The sequence below is a fragment of the Coregonus lavaretus genome (genome assembly GCF_964263955.1).
Source record: "Coregonus lavaretus genome assembly, chromosome: 1".
Classification (NCBI taxonomy): Eukaryota; Metazoa; Chordata; class Actinopteri; order Salmoniformes; family Salmonidae; genus Coregonus; species Coregonus lavaretus.
In genome coordinates, this window is record NC_139988.1 from 15,848,706 (window position 1) to 15,869,844 (window position 21,139).

The 21,139-nt window shown below is 45.3% G+C and overlaps 1 protein-coding gene across 1 annotated transcript in view; it reads right to left on the minus strand.

The window, feature by feature from the left end:
• Window positions 1-21,139, minus strand: part of LOC311147923 (rho GTPase-activating protein 17-like) — a 74,157-nt gene that overhangs the window by 8,676 nt on the left and 44,342 nt on the right. Inside the window, exons 8-18 of the mRNA XM_084184768.1 lie at window positions 20,832-20,900; window positions 20,539-20,620; window positions 19,259-19,386; window positions 9,928-10,039; window positions 9,723-9,804; window positions 9,169-9,249; window positions 4,968-5,081; window positions 4,525-4,616; window positions 4,150-4,300; window positions 3,301-3,567; window positions 2,279-2,451 (exon numbers count right to left, since the gene is read on the minus strand). Of these exons, the coding sequence (XP_084040894.1) occupies window positions 2,279-2,451; window positions 3,301-3,567; window positions 4,150-4,300; window positions 4,525-4,616; window positions 4,968-5,081; window positions 9,169-9,249; window positions 9,723-9,804; window positions 9,928-10,039; window positions 19,259-19,386; window positions 20,539-20,620; window positions 20,832-20,900 (1,351 nt within the window). The remainder of the gene's footprint in view (window positions 1-2,278; window positions 2,452-3,300; window positions 3,568-4,149; window positions 4,301-4,524; window positions 4,617-4,967; window positions 5,082-9,168; window positions 9,250-9,722; window positions 9,805-9,927; window positions 10,040-19,258; window positions 19,387-20,538; window positions 20,621-20,831; window positions 20,901-21,139) is intronic.

The window sequence follows — 21,139 nt, forward strand, 5'->3', positions numbered from 1 at the left end:
AGTCAAGTCTGGGGTGAACCAAGGGCTATATCTGCAGCGATACGCCATCCCATCTGGTTTGCGCTTAGTCGGACTATCATTTGTTTTTCAACAGGACAATGACCCAACACACCTCCAGGCTGTGTAAGGGCTATTTGACCAAGAAGGAGGGGAGGACCGAGCCGGCCGGGAGGATAGGGGACATAGAGTCAAAGGATGCAGAAAGGGAGGAAAACTAGACTCCCTGCGGACCTGGCATCTTTTCACTCCCTCCTCTCTACATTTTCTTCATCTGTTTCTGCTGCTAAAGCCACTTTCTACCACTCTAAATTCCAAGCATCTACCTCTAACCCTAGGAAGCTCTTTGCCACCTTCTCCTCCCTGCTGAATCCCCCCTCCCTCTCTGTGGATGACTTCGTCAACCATTTTGAAAAGAAGGTTGACGACATCCGATCCTCGTTTGTTAAGTCAAATGACACTGCTGGTCCTGCTCACACTGCCCTACCCTATGCTTTGACTTCTTTCTCCCCTCTCTCTCCAGATAAAATCTTGCGACTTGTGAGGGCCGGCCGCCCAACAACCTGCCCGCTTGACCCTATCCCCTCCTCTCTTCTCCAGACCATCTCCGGTGACCTTCTCCCTTACCTCACCTCGCTCATCAACTCATGTCCCTTCCGTCTTCAAGAGAGCGAGAGTTGCACCCCTTCTCAAAAAACCAACACTCGATCCCTCTGATGTCAACAACTACAGACCAGTATCCCTTCTTTCTTTTCTCTCCAAAACTCTTGAGTGTGCCGTCTTTAGCCAACTCTCTTGCTATCTCTCTCAGAATGACCTTCTTGATCCAAACCAGTCAGGTTTCAAGACTGGTCATTCAACTGAGACTGCTCTTCTCTGTGTCACGGAGGCTCTCCGCACTGCTAAAGCTAACTCTCTCTCCTCTGCTCTTGTCCTTCTAGACCTGTCTGCTGCCTTTGATACTGTGAACCATCAGATCCTCCTCTCCACCCTCTCCGAGTTGGGCATCTCCGGCGCGGCTCACTCTTGGATTGCGTCCTACCTGACCGGTCGCTCCTACCAAGTGGCGTGGCGAGAATCTGTCTCCGCACCACGTGCTCTCACCACTGGTGTCCCCCAGGGCTCAGTTCTAGGCCCTCTCCTATTCTCGCTATACACCAAGTCACTTGGCTCTGTCATATCCTCACATGGCCTCTCCTATCATTGCTATGCAGACGACACACAACTAATCTTCTCCTTTCCCCCTTCTGATAACCAGGTGGCGAATCGCATCTCTGCATGTCTGCAGCCTGTCTGGTGTTCAACCTTCCCAAGTTCTCTCACGTCACCCCGCTCCTCCGCACACTCCACTGGCTTCCAGTTGAAGCTCGCATCTGCTACAAGACCATGGTGCTTGCCTACGGAGCTGTGAGGGGAACGGCACCTCCGTACCTTCAGGCTCTGATGTCCCTACACCCAAACGAGGGCATTGCGTTCATCCACCTCTGGCCTGCTGGCCCCCCTACCTCTGTGGAAGCACAGTTCCCGCTCAGCCCAGTCAAAACTGTTCGCTGCTCTGGCACCCCAATGGTGGAACAAGCTCCCTCACGACGCCAGGACAGCGGAGTCACTCACCACCTTCCGGAGACACTTGAAACCCCACCTCTTTAAGGAATACCTGGGATAGGATAAAGTAATCCTTCTACCCCCCCTTACCCCCCCAAAAAAAAAAAAAAATATTGTAAAGTGGTTATCCCACTGGCTATAAGGTGAATGCACCAATTTGTAAGTCGCTCTGGATAAGAGCGTCTGCTAAATGACGTAAATGTAATGTAAATTATGGAGTGCGGCATCAGATGACCTGGCCTCCACAATCACCCGTTCTCAACCCAATTGAGATGGTTTGGGATGAGTTGGACCGCAGAGTGAAGGAAAAGCAGCCAACAAGTGCTCAGCATATGTGGGAACTCCTTCAAGACTGTTGGAAAAGCATTCCTCATTAAGCTGGTTGAGGGAATGCCAAGAGTGTGCAAAGCTGTCATCAAGGCAAAGGGTACCTACTTTGAAGAATCTAAAATATATTTTGATTTGTTTAACACTTTTTTGGTTACTACATGATTCCATATGTGTTATTTCATAGTCTTCACTATGATTCTACAATTTAGAAAATAGTAAAAATAAAGAAAAACCCTTGAATGAGTAGGTGTGTCCAAACTTTTGACTGGTACTGTAGCTATAAATAATAAATGTTGAACAACCTAATAAAGGTGAGCTGAATTCTTTTAAGGAGTGAGTGTTTCACCTCTGCGCATCATGTGTGGACTGGGCCCCATGGATCCAGTCCCAGGGCCTCCCACTCCCAGCTGTCCCCCAGCTCCTCCACCTCCTGCTGGGCTGGCCGTGCCCGGGTGGCCCCCTCCTGAACCGTTCCACTGATGGAGGGTCTGGGTGGAGGTGGGGTCACGCTTTGGGTTGCTTAACAAACAGAGGTCACCATTGTAAGTACAGCACTCAGATATTAGTGTAGAGCTATGAAAATGTCCACCATGAAATATAATGCATGTTGAGTGAGCTTTTTGTCCTGCACTGGGCTGTTTCTTTGGTTTACCTTCTATATTCTGACCAATAGAACAGTCTGGAACTAACATTGAATAGAATCCTTTCATAAACGGATTCAAAAACATCCTTCAAAAAGTTACATAAGCTCAATGAGAGGACAGAACTAATGGCCAAACAACATTTCAGAGGACAGAGCTTTGTCCAACAGTTTTCTGCTGATCCATGTGTTCTAGTGTGAGAGCAGAGGAGTGAGGGCCCTCAGAGGATGGCTGGCTCACAGCAGCCATTGTTGAACAGAGCCAGTGGTCTGAACTGAGATGTACCCACAGTGTTATTATAATGATTATTTGTTAGTAGTTTGAGGAAAATGCAGTTAGACAGTGTGAGGAAAACATGAGTCAGAAAGAAGTGAGTGAGTGGGATTGTCACACACGTTCTATGCTCTGTAGTCATTTTCTAGTATGGGTACCAGTCTGTTTAGCTAGCATTCCACTCCTGTCATGCTAAACTTTGGCATATGACAGAGTACAGGAAGTGGAATGTTAGCTAAACAGAGTGGTACCCATACCAGTCATTTTCCACTCAATAAAATATGTTTGCAATAGATTTTCTGAATTAGAATGTGACATCACCATAAACAGTGCACACACACCTTATCAACAAATCATCATCAAAAGTTGCATACAAAAGTGTGTTTTTTTGATCATGCAGTGGAGTGGCATGCGTGTCTGTGCTCCCCAGTGCACTACACACCCACGCCCTTACCTGAGACCCTCCGCGGTAGTAGCTAGAAGCTGCTGCGCTGCCACCAGGGCAGCCATACCCATTGCCAGGCTAGTCTGGCAGCCCTCCAACGCCATGCCCCCCGGCAGGGCCTGGAGCTCGGCCACGCACCCCGTGACCTGCCCAGGCCCTGGGGCCTCCACCGGGGGTAAGGGGGGCTGGAAGGCAGGTGAAACATGCTGCTTTCTACCTAAAGTGTTGCTGCCTCTACGGGGGATGGTGTTATGGTCCGACAGTTTGTTAGCAGAACTACAGAGAGAGGGGAGACGACAGAGAGACAGACGGCAGAGCCATGTTGAGAAAGACACCCACAGAACAGAAATCACCAAGTCCCAGAGAGAGAGAGAGAGAGCGAGCGAGAGCGAGCGAGTGAGAGCGCGAGCGCGAGAACGAGAGAGCGAGCGAGAGAACGAGAGCGCGAGCGAGAGAACGAGAGCGAGAGAATGAGAGAGAGAGCGAGAGCGTGAGAGCGAGATAATGAGAGAGAGCGAGAGAGAGCGAGAGGGAGAGAGAGAAAGAGCGAGAGGTAGTCCACACCAAACAAAGGGATGTTAAGTAGATTTGTAGTCTAAAGCCACAAATACGCCTATAGCACTAAATATCCAGAAATACGCTTAAAAAAGCCCCCCATGTAAGTAGTGATAATCAGCAAAGCTACCAATCAAACCAAACATTCAAAGTGTAAATTAATTATTATTGCATTATAAAAGTGAAAATCATTTTGATTTAATTAGCATGATATCCTTAGCTAGGGGCACTGGCAGGTACAGGACCAGTCTATGACCTTTCACCCCACCCTACTAGTGATGGAGTGCGGCTATTGGTGGTTACCTGTCCTTGCGAAGGGTATCGTTCTCTGGTCCCACCATGCTACCAGGCCTCTTCCTCTCGATGGTGGAACAGTCGTACTCCATAGAGTGGTTGATGTGGTTGGAAGGAGGGGTGGGCATGGCGAACATCCCTGATACATTAAACTCCACATCTGTGCACACGGGGAGAACAGGCGGGTAAAATTCCTTTAGGGGCCATTTAAGAAAAAAACCCAGATCCATCTTTTTGAGTAACCTAGGAATCAGATTTTACCAAAAAGAAATATGATGACTTTCCAGTTTTCATTGTTCATGATCCTGTAAACAGGAGGAGACCAAGGGCCTCCCTCCTGAGGACCCAGTCAAAGCGGAAGGGTCAAAGGTCATATGTACACACCTTCAGGGAAGAACCAGTCAGCGTGTTGTATGATGGGTTCTATGATGGTCACCACGTGAACAGAGGTAGCAGCAGCCATCTCAGCTAGAGTGCTGCAGGCACACAGAGCAGACATGGTGTCAAACTCATTCCACGGAGGGCCGAGTGTCTGCAGGTTTTCGCTCCTACCTTGTACTTGATTGATGAATTAAGGTAACTAATTAGTAAGGAACTCCCCTCACCTGGTTGTCTAGGTCTTAATTGAAAGGAAAAAACTAAAACCAGCAGACACTAGGCCCTCCATGGAATGAGTTTGACACCCCTGTTATAGACAAACACTACACAACTTGGACACCCGGATTATGACACCAACTTGTGAACACAAACTTTAGTTTTTCAGTTTGAATAGTGAGTACTCCCCATCTCTCCTCCCCTCTCTCCCCCTTTCTCTCCTTCTTTCTCACCCCTCCGTTTTGGCCCACAGCATGTTTGGTCCCAGTACAATGGCGATGTTGCTAGGGGTCATCTTGTTGACCTCACTGTCCTGAGCCAGCTTGGACAGGAACTTCACCAGATACCTACAACACAGGACACAGAGACAGGCACAGGTAAGACAAACATTAGCTGTTAAGAAAAAGGGTAACATATCTTCATACTACACACCAGTCCATCGTCGTTGGCTAATTACCATTGCCCCTTAGCAAGCACCAGTTAGCCTTGAGCTAGCCTCGTGCCAGGCCCATCTCCTGGCTATCTACCTCTCTGTCAACCGGACGGGACCTCCTAGTGTTGACACGGAGCCCCGCCAATCCAACACGACTGGTTTGCCGACAAAATTGTCTGATGTGGTTTCAACAGGCTTCCCGTTACGACGTCGACCACGAAGAGCCATCTGCTAGCCCCGGCCCGCTAGCACAAGCAAGCCGAGCCTCTTGCTCGCCAGTGCTGTAGCAGCCCCCGACCTACCTCCGAACTCTCCTATTGCTGTTCACCGGACCTTATGATAACTCAGCTATACAGCTGATGCCTGCTGGACTGTTCCTTTATACGGTACCGCATCCTGTTTATGTTTAGTCTCAGCCCAAACTTTTCCATTACCAGCTGTTGTCTTAGCTCTCTCGAATAACACCTGTGATTGCTTTATGCCTCTCTCCCATGTCAATATGCCTTGCTTATTGCTGTTTCGGTTATTTCTTATTGTACTATTTCACTGTAGAGCCCCCAGCCCAGCTCAACCTGCCTTAGACAGCTCCTTTGTCCCACCCCCCATACACGCGGAGACCGACTCAAATCGGTGCCTCCAGTGATGCTATCTCTTTCATCGTTACCCAACGCTTAGGTTTACCTCCACTGTACTCATATCCTTCCATATCCTTGTCTGTACATAATGCCCTGAATCTATTCTACAATGCCCGGAAATTTGCCCTTTTGTTCTCTGTACCCAACGCACTAGAAGACCAGTTCTTAAAGCCTTTAGCCGTATCCTTATTCTACTCCTCCTCTGTTCCTCTGGTGATGTAGAGGTTAACCCCTATAGCCCCCAGTATCACTCCTACTCCCCAGGCGTTATCATTTGTTGACTTCTGTAACCGTAAAAGCCTTGGTTTCTTGCACGTTAACATCAGAAGCCTCCTCCCTAAGTTTGAGTTATTCACTGCGTTAGCACACTCCGCCAACCCTGATGTTCTAGCAGTGTCTGAATCCTGGCTTAGGAAGGCCACCAAAAATTCAGAAATGTCCATCCCCAACTACAACATTTTCCGTCTCGATAGAACTGTCAAAGGGGGTGGGGTTGCAATCTACTGTAGAGATAGCCTGCAGAGCTCTATCATACTATCCAGGTCTGTGCTCAAACAGTTTGAGCTTCTACTTCTAAAAATCCACCTTTCCAGAAATAAGTCTCTCACTGTTGCCGCTTGCTACAGACCCCCCTCAGCCCGAGCTGTGCCCTGGACACCATATGTGAACTGATTGCCCCCCATCTATCCTCAGGGTTCGTACTGCTTGGTGACCTAAACTGTGATATGCTTAACACCCCGGCCAACCTACAATCTAAACTAGATGCCCTCAATCTCACACAAATTATCAACGAACCTACCAGGTACAACCCGAAATCTGTAAACATGGGCACCCTCATAGATATCATCCTGACAAATTTACCCTCTAAATGCACCTTCAACCAGGATCTCAGCGATCACTGCCTTATTGCCTGCGTCCGTAATGGGTCCGCGGTCAAACGACTACCCCTCATCACTGTCAAACGCTCCCTAAAACACTTTAGCGAGCAGGCCTTTCTAATTGACCTGGCCTAGGTATCCTGGATGGACATTGACCTCATTCCGTCAGTAGAGGATGCCTGGTTGTTCTTTAAAAGTGCTTTCCTCTCAATCTTAAATAAGCATGCCCCATTCAAAAAATTCAGAACTAAGAACAGATATAGCCCCTGATATGCAACTTTTCAGGGAAGTCAGGAACCAATATACACAATCAGTTAGGAAAGCAAAGGCTAGCTTTTTCAAACAGAAATTTGCATCCTGTAGCACTAACTCCAAAAAGTTTTGGGACACTGTAAAGTCCATGGAGAATAAGAGCACCTCCTCCCAGCTGCACTGAGGCTAGGAAACACTGTCACCACCGATAAATCTACAATAATCGAGAATTTCAACAAGCATTTTGCTACGGCTGGCCATGCTTTTCACCTGGCTCCCACTACCCCGGCCACCAGCTCTGCACCCTCCGCTGCAACTTTCCCATGCCCCCCCCCGCTTCTCCTTTACACAAATTCAGACAGCTGATGTTCTGAAAGAGCTAAAAAATCTGGACCCCTACAAATCAGCTGGGCTAGACAATCTGGACCCTTTCTTTCTAAAATTAGCCGCCATTTACTAGCCTGTTCAATTTCTCTTTCATAACGTCTGAGATCCCCAGAGATTGGAAAGCTGCCGCGGTCATCCCCCTCTTCAAAGGGGGTGACACTCTAGATCCAAACTGTTACAGACCTATATCCATCCTGCCCTGCCTTTCGAAAGTTTTTGAAAGCCAAGTTAACAAACAGATCACCGACCATTTCGAATCCCACCGTACCTTCTCCGTTATGCAATCCGGTTTCCGAGCTGGTCATGGGTGCACCTCAGCCACGCTCAAGGTCCTAAACGATATTATAACCATATCGATAAAAGACAGTACTGCGCAGCCGTCTTCATCGACCTGGCCAAGGCTTTCGACTCTGTCAATCACCGCATTCTTATTGGCAGACTAAATATCCTTGGTTTCTCAAATGACTGCCTCGCCTGGTTCACCAACTACTTTTCAGATAGAGTTCAATGTGTCAAATCGGAGGGCCTGTTGTCTGGACCTCTGGCAGTATCTATGGGGGTGCCACAGGGTTCAATTCTCGGGCTGACTCTATTCTCTGTGTATATCAATGATGTCGCTCTTGCTGCTGGTGACGCTCAGATCCACCTCTATGCGGACGACACCATTTTGTATACATCTGGCCCTTCATTGGACACTGTGTTAACAAACCTCCAAACAAGCTTCAACGCCATACAACACTCCTTCCGTAGCCTCCAACTGCTCTTAAACACTAGTAAAACTAAATGCATGCTCTTCAAATCGAACGCTGCTTGCACCCGCCCACCCAACTAGAATCACTACTCTCAGCGGGTCTGACCTAGAGTATGTGGACAACTACAAATACCTAGGTGTCTGGTTAGACCGTAAACTCTCCTTCCAGACTCACATTAAGCATCTCCAATCAAAAGTTAGATCTAGAATCGGCTTCCTATTTCGCAACAAAGCCTCCTTCATTCATGCCCTCGTAAAACTGACTATCCTACTGATCCTTGACTTCGGCGATGTCATTTACAAAATAGCCTCCAACACTCTACTCAGCAAATTGGATGTAGTCTATCACAGTGCCATCCGTTTAGTCACCAAAGCCCCATATACTACCCACCATTGTGACCTGTACGCTCGTTGGCTGGCCCTCACTACATATTCGTCGCCAAACCCACTGGCTCCAGGTCATCTATAAATCACTGCTAGGCAAATCCCTGTCTTATCTTAGCTCACTGGTCACCATAGCAACACCCACCCGTAGTCTGCGCTCCAGCAGGTATATCTCACTGGTCATCCCCAAAGCCAACACCTCCTTTGGACACCATTCCTTCCAGTTCTCTGCTGCCAATGACTGGAACGAACTGGCAAAATTCTCTGAAGCTGGAGACTCTTATCTCCCTCACTAACTTTAAGCGTCAGTTGTCAGAGCAGCTTACCGATCACTGCACCTGCACACAGCCATTCTGAAATTAGCCCATCCAACTACCTCATCCCCATATTGTTATTTATTTTGCTCATTTGCACCCCAGTATCTCTATTTGCACATCATCTTTTGCACATCATTCCAGTGTTAATACGAAATTGTAACTATGGACCTATTTATTGCCTTACCTTCATCATTTACTACATTCACACACACTGTATATATATTTTCTGTTGTATTTTTGACTTTTTGTTTCGTTTACCCCATATGTAACTCTGTGTTGTTGTTTTTATTGCACTGCTTTGCTTTATCTTGGCCAGGTCGCCGTTGTAAATGAGAACTTGTTCTCAACTGGCTTACCTAGTTAAATAAAGGTAAAATAAAAAAAATCTGTAACCCACCTTAGGTTGGCTTTGTTGTTCTTTGGTAGTTGATCACACACAACCCAGAGGGCCTGCAGACGCTTGTCTGGCTCTGAAACACTGGGGAGAGACACAGAGGGACAATCACAGACCTGTTTCATGGTTGCCATAATTTCACTCCTTTTTGACTTTTCATTTCTACAACTTCTCCTTTAGTAAAATTTTTTAAACCCCTTTTTCTCCCCAATTTCGGGATATCCAAATTGGAAGTTACAGTCTTGTCCCATCGCTGCAACTCCCGTACGGACTCGGGAGAGGCGAAGGTCGAGAGCCATGCGTCCTCCGAAACACGACCCTGCCAAGCCGCACTGCTTCTTGACACACTGCTCGCTTAACCCGGAAGCCAGCCGCACCAACATGTCAGAGGATACACCGTACAGCTGGCGACCGAAGTCGCTGGGCCAATTGTGCACCGCCTCATGGTTCTCCCGGTTGCGGCCGGCTGCGATGCAGTGCCTTAGTTCGTAGCGCCACTCGGGAGCCTGAATTGAATGGATGTCTGCTATTGAATGCGGTGTGTGGTGGTGGCTTACCTAGACGCCTGAATCCACTCATCGTAAAGCTGGAAGCTCATCAGAGGTTCAGGCAGTTCTCTCAGGTAAGACTTCAGGGCTCCTGGAATGAAAGGACAGTTATGTGAGCAATGGTCTGACAAACATTTCAGTTACATTACTTGAAAACACTTTCTGAAACATGTATAAAACATTGATAATATGTGAGTGGGGGTTAGGACCGTACCAGCGACAGCGTGGGGGTCCGAGTAGAACTCCTCCAGCTGTGAGGTGGAACAGTCCAGAGCAGCCTTGAGCTTCTTCAGTTTGGAGGTCCCTGCTGCGATCCTGAAGAGGCCCTGGTACAACACACAGACAGGATGGATGACACACAGGAGACATCTACTTTCTGTTGGATTCTAGAACCGTGCCAGCAAACAACACGCATAGCAGTGATAATAAATCAGCAATTATGCTATAATTCTGACATTTAGTTTTGTAATAATATATATTTATTTTTTTACTCCAGATACAGTGCATTTGGGAAATTATTCAGACCCCTTGACTTTTTCCACATTTTGTTACGTTACAGCCTTATTCTAAAATTGATTAAACTTTCCTTCCCCCTCAACAATCTACACACAATACCCCATAATGACGAAGCAAAAACAGGTTTTTAGAAATATTAGCAAATGTATTACAAATAAAAAAACGAAATAACACATTTACGTAAGTATTCAGACCCTTTACTCAGTACTTTGTTTAAGCACATTTGGCAGCGATTACAGCCTCAAGTCTTCTTAGGTATGACACTACAAGCTTGGCACACCTGTATTTGGGGAGTTTCTCCCATTCTTCTCTGCAGATCCTCTCAAGCTCTGTCAGGTTGGGTGGGGAGCGTTGCTGCACAGCTATTTTCAGGTGTCTCCAGAGATGTTCGATCGGGTTCAAGTCCAGGCTCTGGCTGAGCCACTCAAGGACATTCAAAGACTTGTCCCGAAACCACTCCTGCGTTGTCTTGGCTGTGTGCTTAGGGTTTTTGTCCTGTTGGAAGGTGAACCTTTGCCCCAGTCTGAGGTCCTGAGCGCTCTGGAGCAGGTTTTCATCAACGATCTCTCTGTACTTTGCTACGTTCATCTTTCCCTCGATCCTGAATAGTCTCCCAGTCCCTGCCGCTGAAAAACATCCCCACAGCATGATGCTGTCACCACCATGCTTCACCGTAGGGATGGTGCCAGGTTTCCTCCAGACGTGACGCTTGTCACGGGGGGGCCAGTATGAAAAATTAAAAAATAATGTATGCACTCACTAACTGTAAGTCGCTCTGGATAAGAGTGTCTGCTAAATGACTAAAAATTTAAATGTAAAAAATTTAAATTCAGGCGTAAAGAGTTGAACCTTGGTTTCATCAGACCAGAGAATCTTGTTTCTCATGGTCTGAGAGTCCTTTAGGTGCCTTTTGGTAAACTCCAAGTGGGCTGTCATGTGCCTTTTACTGAGGAGTGGCTTCCGTCAGGCCACTCTACCATAAATGCCTGATAGGTGGAGTGCTGCAGAGATGGTTGTCCTTCTGAAAGGTTCTCCCATCTCCACAGAGGAACTGGAGCTCTGTCAGAGTGACCATCTGGTTCTTAGTCACCTCCCTGACCAAGGCCCTTCTCCCCCAATTGCTCAGTTTGGCCGGGCGGCCAGATATAGGAGAGTCTTGGTGGTTCCAAACTTCTTCCATTTAAGAATGATGGAGGCCACTTTTTTGGGGTATTTTATTAGGATCCCCATTAGCTGTTGCAAAAGCAGCAGCTACTCTTCCTGGGGTCCACACATAACATGAAACATGACATAACACAGAACATTAATAGACTAGAACAGCTCAAGGACAGAACTATAAACACAAACTATCTAGGTGAAATCTGACATACCACTGTGATCTTGGGGACCTTCAATGCTGCAGAAATGTTTTGGTACCCTTCCCCAGATCTGTGCCTCGACACAATCCTGTCTCGGAGCTCTACGGACAATTCCTTCAACCTCATGGCTTGGTTTTTTCTCTGACATGCACCGTCAACTGTGGAACCTTATATAGACAGGTGTGTGCCTTTCCAAATCATGTCCAATCAATTGAATTTACCACAGGGGGACTCCAATTAAGCTGTAGAAACATCTCTAGGATGATCAATGGAAACAGGATGCACCTGAGCTCAATTTCGAGTCTCATAGCAAAGGGTCTGAATACTTATGTAAATATGTTTAAATTTTTTATTTATTTAATAAATTATCAACATTTTCTAAAAACCTGTTTTCGCTTTGTCATTATGGGGTACAGTGCCTTGCAAAAATATTCATCCCCCTTGGTATTTTTCCTATTTTGTTGCATTACAACCTGTAATTTAAATAGATTTTTATTTGGATTTCATGTAATGGACATACACAAAATAGTCAAAATTGGTGAAGTGAATTGAAAAAAATAACTTGTTTCAAAATATTCAAAAAAATAAATTACGGAAAAGTGGTGCGTGCATTTGCTATGAAGCCCCTAAATATGATCTGGTGCAACCAATTACCTACAGAAGTCACATAATTAGTTAAATAAAGTCCACCTGTGTGCAATCTAAGTGTCACATGATCTGTCACATGATCTCAGTATATATACACCTGTTCTGAAAGGCCCCAGAGTCTGCAACACCACTAAGCAAGGGGCACCACCAAGCAAGCGGCACCATGAAGACCAAGGAGCTCTCCAAACAGGTAAGGGACAAAGTTGTGGAGAAGTACAGATCAGTGTTGGGTTATAAAAAAATATAATTAACTTTGAACATCCCACGGAGCACCATTAAATCCATTATTAAAAAATGGAAAAAATATGGAACCACAACAAACCTGCCAAGAGAGGGCCGCCCACCAAAACTCACGGACCAGGCAAGGAGGGCATTAATCAGAGAGGCAACAAAGAGACCAAAGATATCCCTGAAAGAGCTGCAAAGGTCCACAGCGGAGATTGGAGTATCTCTCCATAGGACCACTTTAGGCCGTACACTCCACAGAGCTGGGCTTTACGGAAGAGTGGCCAGAAAAAAGCCATTGCTTAAAGAACAAAAAAAAGCAAACACGTTTAAAAAAAAATCAATTCAGTTTGGTGTTCGCCAAAAGCCATGGTGGTGGCAGCATCATGCTGTTGGGATGTTTTTCCATTGGCAGGGACTGGGAAACTGGTCAGAATTGAAGGAATGATGGATGGCGCTAAATACAGGGAAATTTGAGGGAAACCTGTGTCAGTCTTCCAGAGATTTGAGACTGGGACCTTCCAGCAGGACAATGACCCTAAGCATACTGCTAAAGCAACACTTGAGTGGTTTAAGGGGAAACATTTAAATGCCTTGGATTGGCCTAGTCAAAGCCCAGACCTCAATCCAATTTAGAATCTGTGGTATGACTTAAAGATTGCTGTACTTTTGCAAGCCACTGTATTGTGTGTAGATTGATAAGGGATTTATTTAATACATTTTATAATAGGACTGTAATGTAACAAAATGTGGAAAAAGTCCAGGGGTCTGAATACTTTCTGAATGCACTGTACACACTTATACATACGAACAACAACTTACACACAGACAAACAATGACTACATCTCCTCTGCCCAGACACGCATGCTCACAGCCCCATCCCTAGTGCCTGCATTATTGTTTGCCACTTGGCCTCAAAATTGTACCAATGTGTTTCTCAATCACCCATGCTATTTCAAAAATAAATCATTAGATTTTTCCATTGTGTTAATGAGGGCGGATTTTTAGTATACGTTTTTTCAAGATGAGTGGTGAGAAGAGAATTGTCCAGCCCATTGGGTATCTCACTACACCCCCATATACAGTGGGGGAAAAAAGTATTTAGTCAGCCACCAATTGTGCAAGTTCTCCCACTTAAAAAGATGAGAGAGGCCTGTAATTTTCATCATAGGTACACGTCAACTATGACAGACAAAATGAGATTTTATTTTCTCCAGAAAAACACATTGTAGGATTTTTAATGAATTTATTTGCAAATTATGGTGGAAAATAAGTATTTGGTCATCTACAAACAAGCAAGATTTCTGGCTCTCACAGACCTGTAACTTCTTATTTAAGAGGCTCCTCTGTCCTCCACTCGTTACCTGTATTAATGGCACCTGTTTGAACTTGTTATCAGTATAAAAGACACCTGTCCACAACCTCAAACAGTCACAATCCAAACTCCACTATGGCCAAGACCAAAGAGCTGTCAAAGGACACCAGAAACAAAATTGTAGACCTGCACCAGGCTGGGAAGACTGAATCTGCAATAGGTAAGCAGCTTGGTTTGAAGAAATCAACTGTGGGAGCAATTATTAGGAAATGGAAGACATACAAGAACACTGATAATCTCCCTCGATCTGGGGCTCCACGCAAGATCTCACCCCGTGGGGTCAAAATGATCACAAGAACGGTGAGCAAAAATCCCAGAACCACACGGGGGGACCTAGTGAATGACCTGCAGAGAGCTGGGACCAAAGTAACAAAGCCTACCATCAGTAACACACTACGCCGCCAGGGACTCAAATCCTGCAGTGCCAGACGTGTCCCCCTGCTTAAGCCAGTACATGTCCAGGCCCGTCTGAAGTTTGCTAGAGTGCATTTGGATGATCCAGAAGAGGATTGGGAGAATGTCATATGGTCAGATGAAACCAAAATAGAACTTATTGGTAAAAACTCAACTCGTCGTGTTTGGAGGACAAAGAATGCTGAGTTGCATCCAAAGAACACCATACCTACTGTGAAGCATGGGGGTGGAAACATCATGCTTTGGGGCTGTTTTTCTGCAAAGGGACCAGGACGACTGATCCGTGTAAAGGAAAGAATTAATGGGGCCATGTATCGTGAGATTTTGAGTTAAAACCTCCTTCCATCAGCAAGGGCATTGAAGATGAAACGTGGCTGGGTCTTTCAGCATGACAATGATCCCAAACACACCGCCCGGGCAACGAAGGAGTGGCTTCGTAAGAAGCATTTCAAGGTCCTGGAGTGGCCTAGCCAGTCTCCAGATCTCAACCCCATAGAAAATCTTTGGAGGGAGTTGAAAGTCCATGTTGCCCAGCGACAGCCCCAAAACATCACTGCTCTAGAGGAGATCTGCATGGAGGAATGGGCTAAAATACCAGCAACAGTGTGTGAAAACCAACAGTGTGTGAAGACTTACAGAAAACGTTTGACCTGTGTCATTGCCAACAAAGGGTATATAACAAAGTATTGAGAAACTTTAGTTATTGACCAAATACTTATTTTCCACCATAATTTGCAAATACATTCATTAAAAATCCTACAAATGTGATTTTCTGAGAGAAAAAAAATCTCATTTTGTCTGTCATAGTTGACGTGTACCTATGATGAAAATTACAGGCCTCTCTCATCTTTTTAAGTGGGAGAACTTGCACAATTGGTGGCTGACTAAATACTTTTTTTCCCCACTGTACCATGTCTAGAAATATGCAGAGAGACGGATTAAAAGTACAGTTGAAGTCGGAAGTTTACATACACTTAGGTTGGAGTCATTAAAACTCGTTTTTCAACCACTCCACACATTTCTTGTTAAACTATATTTTGGCAAGTCGGTTAGGACATCTACTTTGTGCATGACACAAGTAATTTTTCCAACAATTGTTTACAGAAAGATTATTTCACATATAATTCACTGTATCACAATTCCAGTGGGTCAGGAGTTTACATACAGTGAGGGAAAAAAGTATTTGATCCCCTGCTGATTTTGTATGTTTGTCCACTGACAAAGACATGATCAGTCTATAATTTTAATGGTAGGTTTATTTGAACAGTGAGAGACAGAATAACAACAAAAAAACGCATGTCAAAAATGTTATAAATTGATTTGCATTTTAATGAGGGAAATAAGTATTTGACCCCCTCTCAATCAGAAAGATTTCTGGCTCCCAGGTGTCTTTTATACAGGTAACGAGCTGAGATTAGGAGCACACTCTTAAAGGGAGTGCTCTTAATCTCAGCTTGTTACCTGTATAAAAAGACACCTGTCCACAGAAGCAATCAATCAGATTCCAAACTCTCCACCATGGCCAAGACCAAAGAGCTCTCCAAGGATGTCAGGGACAAGATTGTAGACCTACACAAGGCTGGAATGGGCTACAAGACCATCGCCAAGCAGCTTGGTGAGAAGGTGACAACAGTTGGTGCGATTATTCGCAAATGGAAGAAACACAAAAGATCTGTCAATCTCCCTCAGCCTGGGGCTCCATGCAAGATCTCACCTCGTGGAGTTGCAATGATCATGAGAACGGTGAGGAATCAGCCCAGAACTACACGGGAGGATCTTGTCAATGATCTCAAGGCAGCTGGGACCATAGTCACCAAGAAAACAATTGGTAACACACTACGCCGTGAAGGACTGAAATCCTGCAGCGCCCGCAAGGTCCCCCTGCTCAAGAAAGCAAATATACAGGCCCGTCTGAAGTTTGCCAATGAACATCTGAATGATTCAGAGGAGAACTGGGTGGAAGTGTGGTGGTCAGATGAGACCAAAATCGAGTTATTTGGCATCAACTCAACTCGCCGTGTTTGGAGGAGGAGGAATGCTGCCTATGACCCCAAGAACACCATCCCCACCGTCAAACATGGAGGTGGAAACTTTATGCTTTGGGGGTGTTATTCTGCTAAGGGGACAGGACAACCACACTGCATCAAAGGGACGATGGACGGTGCCATGTACTGTCAAATCTTGGGTGAGAACCACCTTCCCTCAGCCAGGGCATTGAAAATGGGTCGTGGATGGGTATTCCAGCATGACAATGACCCAAAACACACGGCCAAGGCAACAAAGGAGTGGCTCAAGAAGAAGCACATTAAGGTCCTGGAGTGGCCACTGTACACTAAGTTGACTGTGCCTTTAAACAGCTTGGAAAATTCCAGAAAATGATGTCATGGCTTTAGAAGCTTCTGATAGGCTAATTGACATCATTTGAGTCAATTGGAGGTGTACCTGTGGATGTATTTCAAGGCCTACCTTCAAACTCAGTGCCTCTTTGCTTGACATCATGGGAAAATCTAAAGAAATCAGCCAAGACCTCAGAAAAAAATTGTAGACCTCCACAAGTCTGGTTCATCCTTGGGAGCAATTTCCAAACACCTGAAGGTACCACGTTCATCTGTACAAACAATAGTATGCAAGTATAAACACCATGGGACCACGCAGCCATCATACCGCTCAGGAAGGAGACGCGTTCTGTCTCCTAGAGATGAACGTACTTTGGTGCGAAAAGTGCAAATCAATCCCAGAACAGCAGCAAAGGACCTTGTGAAGATGCTGGAGGAAACAGGTATAAAAGTATCCACAGTAAAACGAGTCCTATATTGACATAACCTGAAAGGTCGCTCAGCAAGGAAGAAGCCACTGCTCCAAAAATGCCATAAAAAAGCCAGACTACGGTTTGCAACTGCACATGGGGACAAAGATCATACTTTTTGGAGAAATGTCCTCTGGTCTGATGAAACATAAAATAGAACTGTTTGGCCATAATGACCATCGTTATGTTTGGAGGAAAAATGGGGATGCTTGCAAGCCGAAGAACACCATCCCAACCGTGAAGCACGGGGGTGGCAGCATCATGCTGTGGGGGTGCTTTGCTGCAGGAGGGACTGGTGCACTTCACAAAATAGATGGCATCATGAGGAAGGAAAATGATGTGGATATATTGAAGCAACATCTCAAGACATCAGTCAGGAAGTTAAAGCTTGGTCGCAAATGGGTCTTCCAAATGGACAATGACTCCAAGCATACTTCCAAAGTCGTGGCAAAATGGCTTAAGGACAACAAAGTCAACGTATTGGAGTGGCCATCACAAAGCCCTGACCTCAATCCTATAGAAGATTTGTGGGCAGAACTGAAAAAGTGTGTGCGAGCAAGGAGACCTACAAACCTGACTCAGTTACTCCAGCTCTGTCAGGAGGAATGGGCCAAAATTCACCCAACTTATTGTGGGAAGCTTGTGGAAGGCTACCCGAAACGTCTGACCCAAGTTAAACAATTTAAAGGCAATGCTACCAAATACTAATTGAGTGTATGTATACTTCTGACCCACTGGGAATGTGATGAAAGCTCCACCCACAAATTCTGGACTTAATAGCATTTCTTACAAGTGGAAAGAACTCTGAGAACATCGCAGCAGATTTGAATGTTTTCTGCCCATCTCTTCATGTCTGTAAACATTTCAAAATGTATGGGATCAAATATGTTTATGACCAGCTCTTAAACCTCTTAGATGTAAAGTCCCCTGTTTTGGGGCCCCGTGTGGTTCTGGTACTGGTTCCGACTGACATTTTCACTTATATGTGGACACCATAGATCGAAATGGCTTGCATTGAGCGGTAGCCCTGATTCTCACAGACACAAGAGTCTGTCTCTTCTGCCTCTGTGAAGCAGGATGTGAAATCTAACAGCACTTGAAGATGTGATGTCCCGCCTACCATTTACATTTACATTTACATTTTAGTCATTTAGCAGACGCTCTTATCCAGAGCGACTTACAGTTAGTGAGTACATACATACTTTTTTTTATACTGGCCCCCCATGGGAATCGAACCCTGGCATTGCAAACGCCATGCTCTACCAATTGAGCTACATCCCTGCCGGTCATTCCCTCCCCTACCCTGGACGACGCTGAGCCAATTGTGCGCCGCCCCATGGGTCTTTTTCATTCGACTGTCCAGCTTCTGGCTGAACCCTACGTCACAGCCACTAACAACGCATGTGTCTGGAATCCTTACATCGTAACGCAGTAGGAGAGAATGGATTTGTCGCTGTAGCACATGCATGGATAGATTTATAGCCAGTAATCTAAAATAATTCATAGATTTTAAACAAAAAACACGGTCATAGACGGACAAGATTAATATGAGATGAAAGGCGAGTTCCTAACGAGCCAAGCTAGAGCTCTGTGAGACGTTCATTTTGATGAAGAGAGACCTTTAGAAAAAATGCTAATTTTCTCTGACACTAAACATACAAATATGTATTTTACAGTTATAAGGAAGGTGACATGTTATAGTTAGTTGTTTTATAAATTGATTATACTATATTTAGAAAAAATATAAGTCAATTCAAGCCTTATTCATATAGGAAATACATCATATAAAATATTTAATATTTTCATTATATTTATACTGTGTACTTGAGCTTGTGTCCTCAAAAGTGACGACACTGCAGCAATTTATAATTTTTTTTCCAGAAAGGTGAGATTTGAACCTTTCTTTGAGTATGCAGCATTACTAGTTATTGTTTATAGCCCTCATGATAAATCATTACTTTTGGGGATTACTTAGATTACATTTTCGAAATTTAAATGGTTTTAAGTGCATTTTATGTTTCGCGTTTGGGTCCACTTTCCACAAAAAGTTTTTGCATGGGTTCATTTAATTTAATTCATCCTTGTATTATTTAATTCACCCATCCATATTTTCTTTTATTTGTCCTCAACTTACTATGATCACCCTCCTTTTCTCCCTTGCTCCCCCTCCCTCCAATGCTTCCCTCCATCCCTCTCTCCCTACCTCCTCCTTCATGCCAGTCTCCAGAAGCATCATGACACAGGCCTCTAAGGGCAGAGCGATCTCTCTGCTACTCCTCTTCAGATGCTCCTCCAGCCCCGTCCCAAACGCTGGCTTCTCCGTCCACGAGTCTGACGGGGGAGAGAGAGAGTGGTAGCACTGTTAGCATGGTGGTAACAAAACTAAAGTTGTTACGGGTCTGCAGCATGAGAGGGCAGTAGGATGACTGTGTGGATGAGGGGTTAGGAGGCCTGTGAATGGTCAACAACATCCCCTCTGGCCAACCATCAGTCACTTCCTCCTCCAATAGAGATATCTGTAAATAATAACCACATGGTCTCCATCCATGGCATGTTGGTGAGTTTCTGTGCACTCAGTGGAAATGAAAGCCCAGGTAGGTCTGATGTGAGCTGTAAGTAGTGTGGAATGTTTGAGTCATCATAAACCACATGCTGGGAGAGAAGGGCTGATTTAGACCACATGTCTTCTCTGTTTACTAGAGAAAACACAGCCTGCAGAACACAGCTTTACAACCACATAGAGGGAAATGGTGAGGAACAGAGAGAGATAGAGAGCCCATACTAAAAAGAGAGTGGAAACACCTAAATTAATGCCTTCCCTGCAATCATTTTCAGTCCTACAGGAACAATAAGCAATGATCTACTTGACATAGCCTGCAAGACACCTTCAGCCATCATTTAGAAATATAAGCAAATACTTTGATTGAGAGATGGTTGATGTGCCACTTTAACATAGTTATAAGTGATTGATGTGGTCTAACAAATAAACAACAAGATGCAAACAGCTGTAGCCTATGCAGGCAGGGTGAAAATGCATAGCCTAGATGGTAACTTAAGACTTCAGCCTGACTCAACATCATCATCATCATCATCACCATGGTACTAATGGACAGAGTTCCTGTGTCACGCTCAGTTAAACCTTTATGGGCCTGAAGGAAAAAAGAGCCAGGAGAGAGAAATAGAAAGAGGGGTTTTTAGAAGGAGGAGGTGAGGACTGGTCTGTATCTTGCTGTGATTTAGGGGGGAGGGGTAGGATCAAGATGTCCCTAACTAGATTTGTAGTAGTACTGGACACGTATGCGTTTTCCTCCCTCATGGTTAACGAAAGGAATTGGAGGAGGATAACTTCTGGGCAACTTCACCCAGCACAGTGAGAGGGGAACTGGGCTGTTCCCTATGAAACGGATGACTCATCGGAAGCTGTACTGCACCTGGCTATGAGAGGGGGTTTGGGGGGGGGGGGGGAGCAGGAGTATAGTGTACCTTGCTGTGCTTGAATGGTTGGCAGGACACTCTCGAGAATAGTCAGAGATTTCCTATGGTAATCGGCTTGGGCCTCTAAGAGCTGGGAACACAACAGAACAGTGGGGGGGGGGGGGGGGGGGGGGGGGGGGGGGGAGAGAGAGAGAGAGAGAGAGAGAGAGAGAGAGAGAAATTGAGAGAAAAAGAGAGAGAGAGAGTCAGTCAACAATGAGAGGCAATACAACAAACAAAACAATAAACTGTTCACTAGTCAATCTACAGCTATGAACATTCCCACACACAGACTGATTCACCATTACATAGTAGCGGGCATAGTCCCCTTCCTTTGAGAAGAAATTGTACATGTCTGCAGCCAGTTGGTCCTGAGAGAGAGGAGCAGACAACAGATCATTAGAACCAGATGACAGAGAAGGACCAACTCTCAGGACTTAAAACATTTGATCCATCAACAGTCATTTTACTATAAAAGGGAAATTCCTGCCGGTTTTATTATCGACCTAAACCCATCCACCTCTCTGCTCTCCTTTATATCAAAATCCAATCAATGTATTTCAGGTGGCAGCTCTGTTAGTGTTAGTGCTGGGTAGGGCCATTAAGCCTT